Here is a 20718-nt window from a genome sequence, read left to right on the forward strand (position 1 = left end):
AAAAGCAATAGAGAAACTAATTTTCAACTATTATGGCTTTTATTTCTAGTTGTCCTCCGTGTGTTGTCATCCCAAGCTGCTGCCATATTTGGCCACCGCCACCGGGTCTAGCTGTCGCATCCATCTTGCTCCTTGTTCCGCTGCGCCTCTGGTCCTTAGAAGGTTCCACGCTTTGCAAGATTCGATCCGCGACATAAATAGAATTTACATTTTGATCCTATATTCCATAAAAGGAATGTACATGTATCTAGATCAAAAATAAAATCCTAATAAAACTAAATACAGCTCCTGCTGTATTTGAATACAATCATGCACACACATAAAAATGCCCTTGACATGTCCAAGGGTCCAATCACACACATAATAACTAAAAGCCATAATAGTTGGATCCTGCATCCACAAAGTTAGCACATCCTACTATTAACCTGCCTAAATTATGTATGACATGTGCATAATTAAACTAAATACCAAATACACGGAGGCAAAACCCTAGCTCTGATACCAATTGTTGGTTGCTACTCGGAAAACCTATAGGTTCCACTTTACAAAAATTTTGTACAAAGGTCTGAACCTTTTCCTAGCTACCATGTGTTCTTTTAAATTAAATTTTGGATCGCCTGCGGAACTTAACACGTTTGATCCAAAACTTAATCTATTTGTTCTTTTAGGTTTTGACTTGGATCTCCTGCGGAACTTAACACGTTCGACCCAAGTCTCCTTAAGTTATTAATTCCATTAAATATTAATTTCCATAATTGGTTCCCAGTACTGACGTGGCGAGGCACATGGCCTTCTTGGATATGGGAGCAACCACCACCGACTAGACAAAACCTTTTATAGAAAGCTAATATTTAATTTCCTAAAATAACTTTAGATTAACCAAAGAGAACAATCAAATCACAAGGAAAAGAAAAAATAAAAGAACACAATATCGAAAAACATATTCGAAATTCTAGAACGTAAGCCTCTTGTATTTGGTATTATTTCCATAAATAACTAGCATGATGCGGAAAGAGAAATTACTAGTTATACCTTGTAGAAAAACCTCTTGATCTTCTACCGTATTCCTCTTCTAACCTCGGACGTTGTGTGGGCAACGATCTTCCGAGATGAGAAACCACCAACCACCTTCTTCTCCTCCTAGCTAGGTTCGGTCACAAAAGAAAAGCTTCACCAAGGAAGAAAATCAAAACACTAACCAAGCTCCAAGAGATGCTAGCTTTCTCTCCTTCTTCTTCTTCTTCTCCGAGTAGTATCCGGCCACCACAAGAGCTCCAAGGGGGAGAGAGAGGTTCGGCCACCACAAGAGGAAGAGAGGGAGAGGTTGGCCGGCCACACCAAGGAACAAAAGAGGGAGAGAAATAATAGATGTTCTGTCTCATGAAGGCACCCTCGCCCCTTCTTTTATATTCCTTGGCCTAGGCAAATTAGGAAATTTAATTACAATAAAATTTCCTCAATTTCCTTGACATGATTTTATTGAGAAAAATAAAATAAAATTTCCCAAATTAAAACCAATGGCCGGCCACATCAATGAAGGAAAAAAGTAGACAAGTTTTAATCAATAATTAAAACTTCCTAATTTGTTTCCGGAAATTTTAAAAAATAAAATTTCTCTTTAAAATCTCTTCATGGTTGATAAAAGGAAATTTCTATAATTTTAATTTTATCAACATGTGAATAATTTTTAAAGAGAAAATAAAACTTCCTAATTCATACCTAGGCCGGCCCTAGCTTGTTCCCAAGCAAGCTTGGCCGGCCCCTATTGGGTGGGTATATAAGGTGGGTATAGGTGGGTATAGAACTCTATAAATAAGAGGCTACGATAGGGACCGAGAGGAGGAATTGGTTTTGGTCTCCTGATAAAATTAAGCCCCTAACACACAACTTAATTTTATCAATGATAATTCATTCCACTAGAGAACTATCATTGAACTACCGCACCAATCCCAAATTACATTTTTGGGCTCCTTCTTATTATGAGTGTGTTAGTCTCCCTGTGTTTAAGATATCGAATGTCCACTAATTAAGTGAGTTACTGACAACTCATTTAATTAATATCTAAGTCCAAGAGTAGTACCACTCAACCTTATCGTCATGTCGGACTAAGTCCACCTGCAGGGTTTAACATGACAATCCTTATGAGCTCCTCTTGAGGACATTATCAACCTAGTATCTCTAAGACACAGTTTCCTTCTATAATCAACAACACACACTATAAGTGATATCATTTCCCAATTTATCGGGCTTGTTGATTTATCGAACTAAATCTCACCCATTGATAAATTAAAGAAATTAATATCAAATATATGTGCTTGTTATTATATTAGGATTAAGAGCACACACTTCCATAATAACCGAGGTCTTTGTTTCTTTATAAAGTCAGTATAAAAGAAACGACCTCAAATGGTCCTACTCAATACACTCTGAGTGTACTAGTGTAATTATACAGTCAAGATAAACTGACACCTAATTACACTACGACCTTCTAATGGTTTGTTCCTTTCCATTTTGGTCGTGAGCTACTGTTTATAATTTATAAGGTACTGATAATATCATCTTCTGTATGTGACACCACATACTATATTATCTTCAATATAAATTAATTGAACAACTACAACTAAATGTAGAAAATTTGACCAAATGTGATTCTTTATTCATAATGAATGTTTACAAAGCTTAGGCTTTCAGTATACACTCCAACATAGAATACGGGCTGCTTCACCTAATTCTTCATTGAGAAATAATTCTCTAGCCAAATCTTTACAGACTGCAGCAAAGGGATGTCGTTCCCAATGAGTAGTTTGTCATCCACATACAATACAAAGAAGATAACTGTGCTCCCTACAACCTTCTTGTAGACACAAGGTTCATCTTCATTCTTGATGAAATCAAACTGTTTGATCGCATCATTGAATCGAAGATTCCAGCTCCGAGAAGCTTGCTTTAGTCCATAAATGGATTTATGCAGCTTGCATACTCTGCCAGTATGCTGTGGATCTACAAAACCCTCAGGTTGTGTCATGTACACATCCTCGAGCAGGGTTCCATTCAGAAACGTAGTTTTGACATCCATCTACCAGATCTCATAATCGTGGTATGCTGCAATAGCAAGCATGATCCGAATGGACTTAAACATTGCGACTGAAGAAAAAGTTTCATCATAGTCAATACCATGAATCTGCTTGAAACCTTTTTCTACCAGACGACCCTTATATATAAGTCCATCCATGTCAGTCTTTCTCTTAAAGACCCACTTACACCTAATGAGTTTTACCCCTTCAGGTGGATCAACAAAAGTCCATACCTGGTTGGTGTACATGAATTCCATTTCGGATCTCATGGCCTCTAGCCATTTCTCAGAATCTGGTCTCATCACAGCTTCCTAATAGGAGGTAGGCTCATCCTCAATGAGCACAACGTCATCATGGTCAGACAAGAGAAATGAATATCTCTCAGGCTGACGACGTACGCTATCAGACCTGCGAAGAGGTAGGTCTACTTGAAATGGTTGTTGTTCCTCAACTCCTTGTGGAACAACATCATCCACAATACTTTGTGGTTCCAGTTCAACTTCCATCGAGGCTTCAGTGCTATGGTTCACATCTTGAACTTCTTCAAGATCGAACGTACTCCCACTAGTTTTTCTAGAAACAAAGTCCCTTTCTAAAAATACCCTAGTCTTTGCCATAACTACCTTGTGTTGACTGGGAATGTAGAAGTAATATCTCTTAGTTTCCTTGGGATATCCAATAAAATAGAACTTATCGGATTTGGATCCCAGTTTGTCCGAGACTTGACGTCGAACGTAAGCCTCACAACCCCAAATCCTCATAAAGGACACCTGGGCATCTCTCCCAATCCATATCCTATATGGTGTCTTTATCAAAGCCTTGGATGGAACTCGGTTGAGTATGAAGGCTGCAGTGTCTAGAGCATAGCCCCAAAGAGATACAGGAAGATCTGTGTGACTCATCATAGACCGTACCATATCTAATAGGGTACGATTCCTCCTTTCGGATACACCATTCCACTGTGGTGTTCCAGGAGGAGTGAGCTGGGATAGAATCTCACACTCAACTAGATAGTCACGAAACTCATGGCTAAGGTATTCTTCACCTCGATCTGATCGAAGTATCTTAATACTCTTGTTAAGCTAAGTTTGTACTTCATTCTTGAATGCTTTAAACTTTTCAAAGGATTCTGACTTATGTGTCATCAGATACACATAACCATATCTACTGAAGTCATCAGAAAATGTAATGAAGTACCTATAATCACCCCTGGCAGCGACATTGAAAGGACCACATACATCACTATGTATAAGTCCTAACAAGTAAGTCGCTCTCTCGTTGTGTCCACTAAAGGGAGTCTTGGTCATCTTGCCTAGTAGGCATGACTCGCATGCCTCATATGATTCAAAATCAAATGAGTCCAACAAACCATCTTTATGGAGCTGGGATAAGCGTTTGTCATTTATATGACCTAAGCGACAGTGCCAGAGATATGTTTGGTTCATTTCATTTAATTTGAACCTTTTGGTATTTATGTTATAGATGGGGTTCTCTAAGTCTAGAATATAGAGTTTGTTAATCAGAGGTGCACTACAATAGAACATATCATTTAAATAAACTGAACAACATTTGTTCTTTATTATAAATGAAAAACCTTTCTTGTCCAAACAAGAAACTGGAATTATATTCTTAGTAAGAGCAGGCACATAACAACATTCATCTAATTCTAGTACAAGCCCAGAGGGCAGAGATAGATAGTAAGTCCCTACATCAACAACAGCAACCCATGCTCCATTACCTACTCGTAGGTCTATCTCGCCCTTCGTCAATGTCCTTCTATTTCTCAGCGCCTGTACATTAGTACAAATGTGAGAAGCACATCTGGTATCTAATACCCACGATGAAGAAATAGAGAGATTAACTTCTATAACATGTATACCTGAAGTAGAAATCTTATTTCTCTTCTTCTTAAGATCTTCCAAGTATCCTTTGCAGTTCCTCTTCCAGTGCCCTGCTTGTCCTTGATATAGTTGACGAAGATGTTCAACCATATTATAAGTAGTCATCAACTCGTGTTACTTCTGAAGATCAGAGTTCATGGTTGCGAGCATGAGGCATGACATATATAATGCGTCATCTTGATGCTTCTTATAAGCATCTCGGTCAGCTCGCGTGGCAGTGGCAGGAGGTGCCTTGGGAATGGGTGTCTCCAGGACGTACAGTTTCCTTTCCTGAGTGAGAACAATTCTCAGGTTCCTGTACCAGTCCAAGAAATTAGCTCCATTGAGCTTGTCCTTGTCAAGGACAGAACGCAGGGAGAAGGTGTTCGTGTTTAACGACATGACAATCTACAACAAAAAAATGCAGAAAATAAATAATCATATTCCACTAATAATTTAATTAAGCCTTTAACTAAATGATGCTCCCACTGAATTATAGAACTTTTGTAAAATCGAGTCATGGACGTGGTCAAACCACACTTACTAGATTCTAGCTATAATTCGTGCGGGACAAGATCCACATCATACTACGCCTTGAGTTAGCTTTAGTTAAATCGCCCAAGACTTTAGTATGATCGGTAGGTAACTAATTATCAATTACATCTCTATGCAATCGGCATGTATATTAAAATTTGAGTTAGCTTTGGCTAAATCGCCCAAGAGTTAATATAAATATGATTTTGACCTATCTATCAACCATTGGAAAATGCCTATAGTTAAACCTGATCCAATTGAATTTAACTAGTTTTACTCAATCTAATTGAGTTTATACTCACCCATGCGTTGATAGGCGGGACTAAGATTGTCCCTCTGCACCCTACCAAGATAATATGTGTTGCTCTGCTTTGGCAGATTCAACAACAACATGTGATCGAGGTAGTGATGGGTATCACGGCATGGTAGGCATTTCGAGTTGACGCGATTTAGATCTAATCTAATCGTTGATGTGTATCATATACTCGATTTAGATCTAATCTAATCGTGGTGCATTATATACGCGATTTAGATCTAATCTAATCGTTAAAGCATTAATTAATTACTCTACTCTAGCATGCATCACATACACACACAAGCAATTAATTAAATTGTGATTAGTCATGACCCTACTACGATCTTCTCAAGCCAATGAGAAGATCGGATGGTCAACCTAGAGTTAACGGCTTCTCCAAGCTCCTCCCTTTGACCGCCATGTGTTGCTCGCACCCTCCTTGTAACTCCGTCTTGAGTGGACCTTCCACCGCTCCAATTTTGTACATTACAAATTTGAAACTCGAGTTACATTCAAGTCTAAACTATTTACAACAGGAATATAAAATAAAGAAAGGCACGACGCGCAGGTCGCGATCATATACAACACGCACAAACACACAAAATGGCACGTAGACCATATTATGAATTACAACACATGTATCCAATCCAATTGGGGTTTTTGGGCCATGACCATCACAATATTATACATAATTCTAAATTATGTATTTTTCCATAATTTATATAATTTTACTACTGATTTTTGCGATTTTACGAGTCGCAACTTCCCGGCGATCCCGTTTAGCGATTTTTTTGGATGCGATCGCGGGACAATGCCCCTTGCGGGGTTAGGGGCAGCGCCCCTTCTCGCAAAATGAATCTCATGAGTGTCCCATGACAATCTAATAGCACCTTAGCCCGCTGTCCCAAATCATTTTGGGCGAGACTTGCCGTTTTGGAAGGTGTTTCTCAGTAGTCGAAGCCTACAAGTGTCCAAACACTTGTTGCTTTGCCTTTACGAGAAAAATACCCATAAAATACATAAAAATCATAAATTTACAGAAAGTTACAGATCTATAATTTTTTATAAAAATTAAAATAAAACATATACACCCTTCGCACGTGGCTCTGATACCACTGTTGGGATTTTCGAGCCGAAAAAAACGCTTTTTGCGTTGCGGAAACCTCGAAATCCCATGCCACCAGATCCGTGCGAAGATTAAAAGAATAAAACAATTTCATGTACATGTTTTTCTATCCTAGATCTACATTAGATCTACATGGTTAAGAGATTACCCTTGTAGCGAAGCTCTTCGCGAATCCCACTCGTCCAAAAGTTGTCGGATCTCGAGTGTGTTCAAGTGGACACACCTCTATACGTATCCACACGAACAATAGAGATGGAGAAAACACCTAGAGTGTGCTAGCACTCTAAAGGTGTTCGACTAAGGAGGAGGAGAGGGAGAGAAGAAGAAGTAAGGAGGAATAATAATGATCGATAATGAAAATAAGAGTAAAAAATGGCTCAAGTATTTTCATCTAATGAAAATACTTAATGCTCATTAACACCATTAATGAGCCTCATTAATGAGCCTTAATGAGTATTTAATATTCTTCATTAAATGATCATTTTGAAACTCATTCGAAATTTGAATCTAAAATTCAAATTGAATTCCATTTATCATTGAATTCAAAATTCAATGAATATCATCATTAAGCCTCACTTGAGTCTAACTCAAGTCTAGCCTCACTTGAGTCTAACTCAAGTCTAACCTCACATGAGTCTAATTCAAGTCTAACCTCACTTGAGTCTAACTCAAGTCTAACCTCACTTGAGTCTAACTCAAGTCTAACCTCACTTGAGTCTAACTCGAGTCTAACTCAATCGAGTCTTACTTAATTAATCTAATTTGGATTACTCTTAATCCAATTTGGTTCATCACATGAACCTAATCCTCTAGGTACATCAAATAAACATAATCTCCATCTAATTGCCCTTTGTGTGTGACCTTATAAGTTCTTGTAACGTTGGCAATGCTTCTAAACCCATTTAGAAGCATAAATAATGAGCGGTATCTAGCAACACATCATTACTACCCAAGTTACAAGAATGTTGAGATCCAACATCACCTTGTGACTACTAATTATGACTCTTCACAATATATGACAAGTGTCCTTCTATCCTTGACATCTAGATTGATCAATTTGAGGCATAGACGGTGTCATCCTCTGATCAATCTAAATCTTGAACTCCAAGTAGACTCACTCTAATCAAATGAACTCAATATCTCATATTGACTCATTTGGGCATGGCCATGCACTTAGTGGTCTCACTCTATCAAGAATAACGATGTCACTCCCGTTATATAGGAGGGATAGATCTCATATACATCACTCACATCCCTCCGCATAATTTGTTACATATCCAGTAATCGCCTTTATAGTCCACCCAATTACGAGTGACGTTTGACGAAACCAAAGTATGTAACTCCTTATGTAGGAACCATGGTGACTTCAGGTCCAAGGACTAATAGTCATACTAATAGCCACATGAGAAAGTATATGACACTCATATAACGATCCATGATACTTTCTTATGGCGGGTCATTCAATATACATTCTCCAATGCATGCCCATGTATCAACTTGATATCTCTATATCCATGACTTATGAGATCAAGTCATCAAGTTGACCTACATGCTAGTCTCGTCGCATTAACATTGCCCCTGAATGTTAATACTTGACTAGGAATGATTAAGAGTAGTGTTCTCTATACCATCTCACTATCAATTCAACCAATCAATTAATATAGATAAGAACCTTCTACTCAATGACGCTATTATACTTAGTTATTTGACACCACAAGTAAGTATAATAACTAAAACAAATACTTTTATATACATAAGAATATGATACAATGAGTTCATACAACAATCATCATATGATTAACTTTAGGACTCTAACTAACAGGAGATACACAACTTGAAGAGTCCATCGGCCGGTTGAAGGAAAACACAACCAAAGCTGACAAGGAGAAAAACAGACAGAGGGGATCACACGTCACATTCTGCAGCCCCCACCAACACACCCGACACCTGCACCTTCCTTCTCCCTCACCAACGACCGGCGCCCACTCCTTCCACCATCGCCAGTTGGCTCACTCTTTCATCTCCTCTGCAACTGTCGTCGTCCACCATAATCAAGTGAAAAGTTCATTGAAGCCCTGGTGATGTGCTTTTGGGTTGTGTTATTTTCATGTGGATCGAGGAGAAAGGGAGTTCAGTGGGAAGAGAATTGTACCACAAGAGAAGCAAAGAAGTCAATATGTTTCAAATATACAATGTGGATTCTGACAATACAACGGAATTACATCCTCGTATTAATTTGGGTTGCTATTTTTAGACCCCTTGTCATTAAAAGAAAAATCATTGTAGCTGAAAGAAATATATTTTTTTAATAATTTTAATATTAGAGATTATTATTATTATTATTATTATTATTATTATTTTGAAATGACCGATAAAATTAGGTCGCCTTAGCCTACCCAGCCCACGTCACAGGTCGGCCAGCGCTTCTTGGCACATCACAACTCTCGCAGGCCCATGTCAATGCTACTAAAATCACGTTGAGCTTGATCAGATCATTAGCATGCAGCCCGACACCCTCTTATATACTCCAACTATACTACTACTACTACCTACTTATTGTCAGTAATCAAGTATATACCTAACGGCGAAGTTTCATTTGCAGTTTCACGTTGGAGTTGGAGTGGAATTGGAATTGGAATTTCTAGAGACAAGTTGCTCTCATCGTTCCCTCCGATTGCTTTGCTTTGTGTTCCGTCTGAAAGCAGAGAAAATGAAAAGTTAAGAATGTGAGTTGGAAGTTTAATATAGTGAATACTACATGTGTTTTTGTAATACAAAAGTGTCAGTGCTGGATCAGGAAGAGATTCTTGATGTTGACCCTCTGATATTTAAATCAGTCTCCGGTGATATAGAAAATAATAGAAAAATTGTAACAAAAGAACGTATAACATGATGAAGTTGAACATACTTCCTCCTATAAATGGGAATCATTTTATAGCGTCATTGTAGTGTCTATGCACACATCTCAAAGTATGTACACATTTTCCCGAGTGTCCTATGAAAAGACAAGTCGAAAAGTATTCCTGACACATTTCCTTGAGCAAACATTTATATCTCCGATATGACAGACTGAAAGTTTTCAAGTACTATTTGCCTGCGGAACATACTTTTTTGTTAGTGGCGCACACCCCGAAAAAGATACGACGAGATACTTAGGTGGATCTTGGTGCAAGACAATCGGATTCCGCTCGGCAAGGGCACCCCCACTCGGCTGTGTCCCTCGAATCTGCCGGCACGTTTCCTTCCTTGTTTCTTGACTATCATTGGTTATCTTCATCCGACCAACCATGTCCTCCTATCGACGAAACAAGCTCGTTGTGGCTTGTCGTTTACCTCTTGACTTCGTCTGTTGACATTAGGCGAGCCATTCGATACTCTTTTTGGACCGTTCGATACCCTTTCTAGGCCGATCGACCCTCACATTCGTCTGATTATCCGACTCGGCTGGCCTCCGATCGAACCCCTTTGACCATTTTTAACCTCAATCTACACGTCAACTGACTTTTTTTTTTTACGTTTGACCTACTTTTAATGGAATCCTTCTTTATCGTCACATCACTCTGCGTTGCTTTGCACTGCTTTGCAGGAAGTCCATGGACAACTACGAAAAGTCGCAGGAATGAGACTTGAATGACAACGGTAAGTTAAGAATGGCAGCGAGTTCAAGTCCAAGTCGTCGATCCATCTTTTACTTTTGGCGAACAAGTGGGTGCCAAATTTCCAACAAGTGGGCATCCATGCTAATTCAATGAATTCACTTCAATCTCTCCTCTCTCTCTATCTTTTGCTTTCCTTTTATATTCCAATCACTTTTCCAGTTTTTTTTCCCTTCCAGTGATGATCATGGAGGAGGAGAAGAATCCTTATCTCTACTCTTCTCTGTTCTCCCTTCTTTTCGTCTTCTCCAACTTTGGAGAAGCTGCAGGCTCTCACTGCCCTTCCTTTTCTTGTGGTCGGCTCCATAACCTCAGCCACCCTTTCCGCCGAAAAGGCGATCCCTCCAGATGTGGAAGACCAGCTTACGAGCTCAACTGCGCCGGCGACGAAGCCGTCATCCACATCGGTGCTGCAGACTACTACGTTACCCAAGTGGATCGTGAACACTACTATGACGAAATGATTGGATTGTATCTAGTGGATCCTAATTTCTCGGTCGACGGAACCTGTCATCTCCCCTCTCAAACTTTACTGCAATTGGATACGCACGGCGAGTTCATTTTCGAAGATCAGACAGCTTGTTTCATGAATTGCACTAAAGAAATCCATGCTAGCAGTTACGTGCCTGTACCTTGCCTGAGCAGCCACAGCGACAGCAGTTTTACCTACGTCTTAGTTGGACTATCGGCATACGAACTACGACACCTCCAATCCTCATGCAAACCTTTGGCTTGTGTTCCCGTGCTTGTCGATTCTTCCTTGTCGTACCCTTCTCTTATGAAGAATATTTCTGCAGCTGAAGTGCATTCAATCCTACAAAAGGGGTTCCGTTGTTACACAATCCGTCCTCCCTCCCTATCCGTGGCTATTCGTAGGTGTCTAAATGAGACTTTTTTAAGGTGCCTGCCATACCTCTGGAAACAATCACAAGCATTCCATACGAGAAACCTCATTAATCTGTTGATCAAATCTGTTTATTTATCGTAGATTCTCGCATCATAACTACTCGGTACGCTCTGTTGTTTCCTACTTAATTAGAGGCGAGATACGATTTTTCGACTGCGCGAAGAGTTACTTTGGTTACTCCAGCAGGAGTTTTAAACTGATAACGGTTGCAGAGATATCAACTCAGATTGTGCTTATCTTGATAGGTATGTAGCTAGCAACTCTAGCTATTTTATATTTCTATGTCACTCACAGTATTTATGTCTTTGTGCTTCTAATTCAGCTCTAATGCTGCTCGGTCGGTATCTGCTCGCGCCCATGATAGTTTTCATCTTCCTTGCCTACAAATTATGGCTCGCTAAAGGGGAGATTGATATCGTAGAGAGGTTTCTTCGTAACCATCAAGTATTAGTGCCGAAGAGATATGCCTACTCTGAAATAGTCGCGATCACAAGGCATTTTAGAGATAAGTTGGGACAAGGAGGATTTGGATCCGTGTTCAAAGGAGAGCTCCCTGGTGGTGTTCTTGTCGCTGTCAAATTGTTGGGGGATTCCAAATTGAATGGCGACGACTTCATCAATGAAGTTTCAACTATCGGAAGGATTCATCATGTTCATGTGGTGAGACTAGTTGGATTTTGTGCTGAAGATTCCAAAAGAGCATTGGTCTATGAGTACATGGTTAATGGCTCGCTTGATAAGTATATTTTTGCCAACAGAACAAGCAATATGTTTACCTCAAACAAACTCATTGAGATTGCCACTGGTATTGCAAGAGGCATCGATTACTTGCATAGGGGATGCGAGATGCAAATTTTACACTTCGACATCAAGCCTCATAATATTCTGCTCGATCGTAATTTCAATCCAAAGATCGCAGATTTTGGATTGGCAAAATTATACCCGAGGAACAAAGCTCTTGTGTCGGTTAGTGTCGCAAGAGGAACAATAGGATACATAGCTCCTGAACTAATATCTAGAAGCTTTGGAGTTATATCTTACAAGGCCGATGTGTATAGCTTTGGAATGCTGCTATTGGAAATGGCAGGAAAGAGGAGGAATGTAAATCCTCACATGGAGAATTCAAGCCAAGTTTACTATCCCTCTTGGATTTATGACAAACTCTCTCAATTAGATGAGCCACGACTAGATAACACATTTGAGATAGAATCTTTGGAGAAAAAGTTGGCCTTAATTGGATTGTGGTGCATTCAAACTAAATCATACGATCGGCCGACAATGAGTAGAGTATTAGAGATGCTAGAAACTGATGTTGAGACTCTACCATTGCCACCCAAGCCGTTTCATTCCTCAACCGATACAATTCCAATAGGTGAGCCTTGCTCAAATTCGACAACCATGGAGTTAGAAAGCATTTCAGAATGAGAAATCATTGTTTGTCATTTGGATGTGTCTTTGTATATCTCTTAATGTTAATTATCGTCCGTAAGTTAAGTCTTTACTTTCAGGTAAGGGTGTTGTTACTTAAAAGTATAAGAACCTTGTTTTGGGTTTACAAACTTTGTTATAATTCCTTTTGAAATGTATTTATAGTAAACTCATATTCAGTTTAATTATATGTTTTCTAATTGTTTAGTTTTAGCTTAGATAAGAAAGATGCGTTGCTGTTGATGTTGTTATCTTTTATGTTTCCATTGAAAAACTCATTTTCTGTGGTTCAATTAAGTTTTCTTGATTTTGTCAGTAAAATTGTGGCTTTTATTTCTCTTTTGAAAAATCATTTGAGTGAACAATAGTTCTCATAATATCTGAATTAAGTCTGAAAAATTTACAGAATAATAAAAAAAAGGTAACATGCATGGAATGCCCCTTGTACTTTCTTTTCGCATAACAACAACCTGAACTGTCTTTATGAATTCATGTTTAAAGAGCATTACATAAAAGCACACTTCATGATTATCAGCTTAACAAAATTAAGATGTAATATTCTGATAGATTTACAATTAAAATAACATCATAATTGAGAGAAATCCATACATCTTGTGTGCTCAAAAGATTTTCCAATACATACTAAAAAGGGCAGCTCGGTACATGAATCTCTCACTATGCGAGGTCCCGGGGAAGGATCCATTGTACGTAACCTTACCCTGCTCTTTGCAAGAGACTGTTTTCAGGATTCAAAACCGTGACCTTTTGATCACAAAGCAATAATTTTCCAATACATACTATGTCGTCAAATATCTTCTAGACGGTAATTGGATTATCGACATGGAAGGAAATGACATATTAGCATTTGACAATGGGATGAATTTAGCTGGAGTTGTTCCAATTAATCATTTACATAATTGCTAAGCATTTCACCTAATTTCTATACAAGCCTACTTCATAGCTCCATCTTTTTTACACTACTCTCTACATTCTTTTGGCTCATCCATGCAATCAAAATCAGATCTTCTCTTTATGCTGCTGATATAATCTTAGTTTCTTTGAGTCTACGAGCATAGGAAGCACACGTTTATTTATATTTTTCACACCGCAATGCCGAAGGTTTACTACTGCACAAGAGCATCTCAAGGCTGTGCTATAAGAGGCGCTTCGATAGCTTCTTCACCGCATGGCCTTTTGTTGTTAGCAGTTGCTTTATCGGGACGTTCAAGGTTAAGCATACAAGCGTGGCCAAGCGAAATGACCTATTTATTATGATAAAAGTAATCGAGTGTATCTCATGGTGAAGTTTTATGTTGGAATTGCTAGTCAAATGTTGAGTGTTGTATGATGAAAGAAACATACCATAGAGATTGAAGCAACAAGGATGCTGAAACCTTTGAAATCGAAAGGGGCATCACTTGAAATAAAAAGAGCTGAAGGAATCAAATATTGGAAAGATTCGATGATTTAGTTAGAAGAAGCAATTGAGGTTATGCTGCCTATAAATCTGAATCAAGTGTTCTACTTACATGTCAGTGGGCTCATTACAATAGGCGACAGCAAACTTGCAATGGATTGCACACCAGCAATCAGTCCTTGTGCTTTTCCCTGTGATATTATCGATAGTGAGCAGGAAAACAACATTTTCTTCCCTTACAATTAGAGAGAATTTGTTAGAAATGAGACTGATCCGTTCACCAAATTTTCTTTTACTGCATGAATTTGCACAACTGTTAAACCATTTTTACACTTCTAAATTTAGATTTTGAGACTTCGATCCTAAAAAAGAACCGAAGATCCACAGCATAATTGTTGGTTAGAATCAAATGAACAAGATCACAGATTGGCTAGAATAGAAATAGGAGGGAATTTATTCCTCCCAACCCAAAACCATGCATGCCCTGCTGATATCAACCGACATTCAGTTGATCGAATAATTTTGCATGTTTTCCTACCTAACACCAATCTAAGATCATTTTTTTGTTGTTTTGTATAGAGCAACCTTCAAGGTATGCTCAGGGGAGTTGCAAGCTTTATAAGTTTTGGAAGGTAACTTATGGACTTGAAAAAGTCTATGAGGAAGGTTTCGAAAGTGCTGCTGAGTTTCATGTCTTTGCGCGAGCACTAATATCATTTCAAATTTGTTAGACCCACTGCATCTGAAGTTGTGATACTGACAGTTTAAGTAACTAACTAGCAACGGAGATTGATGGGCGTGGTACCATAAGCAATTGGAAATGTAATAAAGAACTGGATAGAGAAATGATGAAGAGGAAAGAAGACGAGCAAAGAACAAGAAGTTATAAATGAGAATAGAAGGAACAATTGAAACTAGGTAATGAAATTAATAGTCAGTCAGATAACAGAAATAAAACTTAGTATCACTGAGTAATGAAGTTACATGGAATAGATTATTTAGATCAACCGACTTGCCAATGCTAGACGAATGCCAAAGAGATTGAGGGAATACCTGATCACTTGAAATAGCCGCCTTTGAAATAATAGCAAAAGTCTGCCAATAAGGAGATCTCAGCTTAGCATTGGTTAAAAGTACAAAATGAAACTATCTACCATGGCATTTCTGATCCTTGCTTAACTTATAATGATGACCCATTGATATAGGTATTGCATGTAAAGTTGTCAGTTTCTTTAGTACACATATTGAGTTCAAGCCTTAAGGAACAATAAACTTAGCAGGCGGCGAGTTACTTACAGATGGTTTAACAAGAACATAGATGACTCCAAATGATGCACTAAGGTAAGGAACCTGTAGAAATAATGTAATTAGAACTAAATATGCCTCGAACAGCATGTTCATATCTACTCTAAGTACTAAGTACTCGTAAGTCATAAATCTTGATGCAGTTCATGGTTTGGAAATCCAATTTGAGAAAGAAAACATAGGTTGGCATTAATTCTGATAAAAGCATACCCAACGAGCCCATGCAATGCCATAAAGTACACTCTGCAGAGAGAATATGCATTAGCACTGGATATATAAAGAAAAAAAATTATAAAAGTTGATAGATCTGAGAAGTTTAACTGACATAAGCTATTGAAGCAATCAAAGCAAGACAAAGTACACCCTTTTCTCCCATAATAGCATTGATAAAAGGAAGAACCAAGATCTGAAATAAAAGAAGTCAGCAAATTCACATATCAAGCACATTTAAGGTTGTTAAGATAATACATTATCATTCTACAATCAATCACTGACAACTGACTTAATAGAAAAAAAAATTCAGTAACCCACTGCGAACACTTTTGGGACACCTGAATGAAAATAACACTTAAAATATTCACACTGATATTTGATTGGTATTTGTTGATGTCCAGATAATTATTCTGCATCAATAAAAGTACCAGTTATCTTCTTGGTTTAAAATGTAATAATATAAAACGATAAAATGTGTCATCCTGAATTATTTATTTAATCGATCTTGTGTGTATTAAATTAACAAAAATAAGTTCTTACCAAGTCAAATACCAAATTTGTTAATGAACGTTTGGTTCATTTACAACCCTTTAATTGGATACCGAGCAAGCCCCCATGTGGGAGGGCAATTTTCACCAACTTCGTCGGGATTCAACCTTGCTCCATTCTTCAAGTCTATCATATGATTACCAGTTCGGCTATGTCCTAGGGTTGGTTTAAAATGTAATTGGAAAAAATGATTAACCAAATCAATTATCGTCGAACTTGGGACGACCAGCCTGACTCCACGAAAGTTTCCCATCAGCTATTAGGGTAAATCGGAAAGCACTCATGGTGGAAGGCCCAGAAGCTTAGCATCCCTTGGTTGCGCGTCCTATTTGAAGGAAAAATTCTTATAAATGCACCATAGCTTAGCATCCCTTGGTTGTCCTTGGCTAGTTGTTTGTCTTCTAACTACAATATGAGTTAACATTTGCATAACTCTTACACAGGAATGCTTCACAGTTTAATACATAGGAAAAATGAATACTAACGGGGCGAAACTGCAACAAGTGGATTCTTTCTTAATTGACATGTGAAATTTGACTCTTAACTAGCAAAAGGAGTAATGTTCTAAATGGCGGTCGAGACGGCCGCCTAGGCGGGAGGCGGGTATCAACCACATCGTCGCTGAGGTAGTGCTTTTTTAGGCGGTAACTCACTTTCTTCTACCACTGCCGCGCTTGGAGTCACCGCTACTATCGTTTCGCCACCGCAACATGCCCGGATGCAAGGCTTAGGTCCGACGACGAGTTCGGATATGTTGAGCGAGCTCGAAGGTGGCTTTCGGGCCCTAGGACGCTTCTATACACGTCGCGCAAGCCTGGACACGTCACCCAAGCTCGACGATGGGCCCAGAGCCGTCACCCAAATTCGGTGATAGGCCTCGACACATTGCTCATGCCCAGTGACACATTCAAAATCGTCGCACGGTCCCGATAATGTGCCAAACTCATCGTCCGATTGAAACAGAGTACACGGGTAAGTTGCCAGCTAGGATTTAATTAAATTACTTCTAGGATTGGGATAATTTAAATAGACTTAATTAAAACCTAATAAAATTATCCTATTAATTAATTATATATATATATATATATATATATTAAATATTTAGATTAAATATTTAATTTTTAATCAATATATTTGATTAAAAGTAAATATTATAAAGAATAATGATTATTTATAATACCATGTATAAGAAAAGTAAAAAATATTCAACCGTCTAGACACTGCATAAGTACCGCTTAGGCAGTCGAAACGATAGGCAATCACTAACCGCCCCGGTACCGCCTATTACCATTTACAATACTGAAAAGGAGGAAGAGAATTCAGTATAGTAACAGATAAGAATGATACAAATAACAGGAATTATCCATTATGTATGACATAATTTAGGAACGCAGGGAGCGATTTATCACTTGTCATAGTACCTGAGAAAATATAGATCCAAAGCTAACCATCAATAGGATCTCTGAGAACTGGTTTTTGTTGAATCCAAAGGCCGCCTTAAGATAGTACTGCAAGCAGACTTATGCATATAAGTTCCACGCATTGGGATTTAGGACGTGAGAACAACAACAAAAGAACTTAAAATTAAGAATTCAATGACAAAAATCTACTGTACAAGTAAAGAAAAGTGTGAGATTTATACCAGCAAGATGCTACTGATGCCAGACATTCCCAGTTCATAGAAGAAGGAGATTAATGAGATGCGCTTGAGAGTTTCACTACATATTTTTTGGATACTCTAGTTAGCGAAACATAACAGTATCATCTTTCCACTAAGATACCTACTACAACAAAAGCTTGAAATTTATGTTGCAAAGTGAATTGAACAATGCACTCAGGATAGATAGATGAAATCAGTTCCTTTTGACCAATTCTAAGAAAACAGTGCACAAGCTTAACAGGTATGCTAAAGAAGGTAAACTGCAAAAACTCATTTTTAAAATCATAGTCAACTGATAAAAATTTACCTATTGCGAAAGACAAAAATAGTATCTTTTATTGAGTTCCAACGTTCTATGATCACATTGAGAAAAATGGTTGAACATGATCTGTTATCACTTTGTCTTGGAGCAGCCCTGAGAGTCTCAATGAGAAATACTTTCATGTATATTGTGGAGCAAACCAACAAACAAATTGACACCTACATGCATCAAACAATAAGATGACACATGAATGAGATGTATTTCAGTGTTGATAAAGGACAGATTTTATAAATATTGTCTAGAACATGCCTCAAATATCCATTCTTCAGGTAGAAAACGTGCTAAGATGTTTCCCAGCACATGAGCGGCAGAGAAAAGCCCAGTAATCCAACCAAATGCTACAGATCTCTTGCCAACCTCAATGACATCAGCCTAGATTAATGTTGAAATATAAATTTAAGTGATTGTAGTCACATTAATCAAGAAGACATACGTAAAAAATCATGAACCAAGACATATGAAGTATTTGTTAATAAATGGTTTAAGGGGAAACTGGTGAGGACACGGTATCAAATATTTGGTTGAAGTGTATGTTCTTTTGCAGCATTTTTTCCTTAATCAAAGGCTAATGACAAAGGGTGCAACATAAAGCAGAGTTCATAAACATATTTGCATCAACCTTTTATGGGGAGGCTTATTAAAATCTCATGTTACACACACATTTAGGTATGTTTAATGTTCATGGAAACCTTTCGTCTTTATATGATAATAAATTAAAGAAATAAAGTATCGACAGTATATTGTAGGTGTAATTGGCAGAATCAAGGTATGTCACTATGTCAGTGCTGCTTAAAATTATTCATAGACAGGTAATCCACTTAATTCCTTCCAATATATATAAAAGGAAGGAGAAACTCTTACAGCATAAGCAATTGCTATGCACGATATGCTTCCTTGACTAAATATGTAGGATATTGTGCGAAGTACAAAGTGCACGTAAACAGCTGCCCTGGAATCATCCCAAGCAAGTATGGCTGAAATTGCAGCATACAAAAGTGAATGTTAAAAAGAAAAAAACGAATTACTTAAAAAAGGTAGATCGATAGATAGAGAATTTAAGTTATCTTTGGTCGTACAAAGACATTGAAATGGAATGTAAAATGAATTTTAGTAATAATAAATATCATTACTGCTCTTACTAAACTACTGTTGCTTTATGTTTAATGGACAAGATTATGCAGATAATGTTTTAGAAAAAGAAAAAAATAGCTTAATTTTAAATAATCTTTACAGAAATGATCATGCCAGACTAGATGAATTAAATGACCTATATATATCACACGAATTATAGGGAAAATTAGAAGTGAAGAAGCATACCAAATGGCACTATGGATGTGGAAATAGTAATCAGAAGGAGTGGTTTACGCCCATACTCATCTGCTAGCTGACCCAAGAGGGGAAGAACCACCATTTTAAATATGCCTACAACCTATAGAAACAGTGAATTTCTAATCAAGAAATAGCAAGATCAACGTCTTAATTGATCTTAGAGTCTATTGAAGGAGTTGACCTTAGTGACAGAAAATAAAGAAAAACACTACAAACATATTCCAGGCAATCGCTCATTCAATTTGTAGAGATACTAAAAATCTAAAGAGACAAATTTATTTAAAATTCCAGGTTTTTCGAATGAGTCAACGAGAATCGAGCTAAGTACGGAAAAAGAAACCCTAATTTAGTGGAACAAGTGTATGAGATATCACCGTCTGTTGGACGCCGGTGATGTAGATGACCTCCGGGCAAGAGCTCTGGCCAGGGCAAAGGGCTCGGGTGGTGACATCCACCAGAACCGATACCGTCATCTCCTCCGCAATCCAGTGGACGAAGAGAGGAACCAGCAAGTGAACCAGTGGCCGCAAAATCTTAACTTCGTTGCCTCCCATCCTCAACCCCGAACCTTATCTCCCACGATCCCGTCCCCCTTCGCTCCACTGCGCCCGCCGGAGGGGCGAATTGAAACCTCTTTCACGCCGCCGCCGCCGCCGCGGATGGATTAGATTCGGAGAGCCTCTTCTTCTTCTCGCTTCCAGTTGGTGCTCGCGACTGAGATTGCTTATCCTTCCAGTTGGTGCTCGCGACTCAGCTTATATCAAAGAAGACGGAGAGGGATCGTTTCCCCACCAAATGCTGACTCAGCCTTGAAACCAAAACGGATGACGTGGTGAGGATGACTTGGCACCTTTCGCCATCGCGCTCGGTGTGACGTCGGCCCGAAACTTCTCACGGATGAGTCAGCACGGCGAGGCCGAGGCATCCAGGTGTGCAGGGACGACATCGAGCACACGCGAGACGCATGGCGAAGGGGCATGAGGCCGCCGCGCGCGTGGACGAGCGTGTCGTTCTCGGCGGTTA

General features: G+C 38.5%; 2 protein-coding genes across 2 annotated transcripts; one reads left to right on the plus strand and one right to left on the minus strand.

Annotated features, from left to right (window-relative positions):
- Positions 1-10656: 10656 nt before the first annotated feature.
- On the plus strand, positions 10657-13079 carry LOC122008404 (rust resistance kinase Lr10-like). The gene is made up of 3 exons (XM_042564122.1): positions 10657-11465; positions 11554-11717; positions 11795-13079. Exons 1-3 carry the CDS (start codon positions 10747-10749, stop codon positions 12895-12897), a joined length of 1986 nt encoding a protein of 661 aa, XP_042420056.1. The 5' UTR covers positions 10657-10746; the 3' UTR covers positions 12898-13079.
- Positions 13080-13764: 685 nt separating this feature from the next.
- On the minus strand, positions 13765-20426 carry LOC122008405 (hippocampus abundant transcript-like protein 1). Its single transcript, XM_042564123.1, has 14 exons — positions 20070-20426; positions 19684-19795; positions 19228-19340; positions 18616-18738; positions 18352-18524; positions 18027-18102; positions 17806-17892; positions 15948-16028; positions 15833-15865; positions 15614-15667; positions 15371-15412; positions 14430-14508; positions 14263-14333; positions 13765-14162 (listed from the first exon to the last, which is right to left on the minus strand). The coding sequence occupies exons 1-14, from the start codon at positions 20247-20249 to the stop codon at positions 14043-14045; spliced, it is 1344 nt and encodes a 447-aa protein (XP_042420057.1). The 5' UTR covers positions 20250-20426; the 3' UTR covers positions 13765-14042.
- Positions 20427-20718: the final 292 nt, after the last annotated feature.

The sequence above is a fragment of the Zingiber officinale genome, chromosome 8A (genome assembly GCF_018446385.1).
Source record: "Zingiber officinale cultivar Zhangliang chromosome 8A, Zo_v1.1, whole genome shotgun sequence".
In the NCBI taxonomy this organism is placed as follows: domain Eukaryota; kingdom Viridiplantae; phylum Streptophyta; class Magnoliopsida; order Zingiberales; family Zingiberaceae; genus Zingiber; species Zingiber officinale.

What these genes read in the sequence shown, in the direction of transcription:
- LOC122008404 (XM_042564122.1), top strand. Translation starts at nt 10,747, where the DNA reads ATGATCATGGAGGAGGAGAAGAATCCTTATCTCTACTCTTCTCTGTTC. An exon ending in CTAAATGAGACTTTTTTAAG is followed by an intron (nt 11,466 to 11,553) that starts GTGCCTGCCATA and finishes TATTTATCGTAG; the next exon opens with ATTCTCGCATCATAACTACT. An exon ending in GATTGTGCTTATCTTGATAG is followed by an intron (nt 11,718 to 11,794) that starts GTATGTAGCTAG and finishes CTTCTAATTCAG; the next exon opens with CTCTAATGCTGCTCGGTCGG.
- LOC122008405 (XM_042564123.1), bottom strand. Translation starts at nt 20,249, where the DNA reads ATGGGAGGCAACGAAGTTAAGATTTTGCGGCCACTGGTTCACTTGCTG. An exon ending in ATTTTTGTCTTTCGCAATAG is followed by an intron (nt 18,103 to 18,351) that starts GTAAATTTTTAT and finishes AAAAATATGTAG; the next exon opens with TGAAACTCTCAAGCGCATCT. An exon ending in TTGGATCTATATTTTCTCAG is followed by an intron (nt 16,029 to 17,805) that starts GTACTATGACAA and finishes CTTTTATTTCAG; the next exon opens with ATCTTGGTTCTTCCTTTTAT.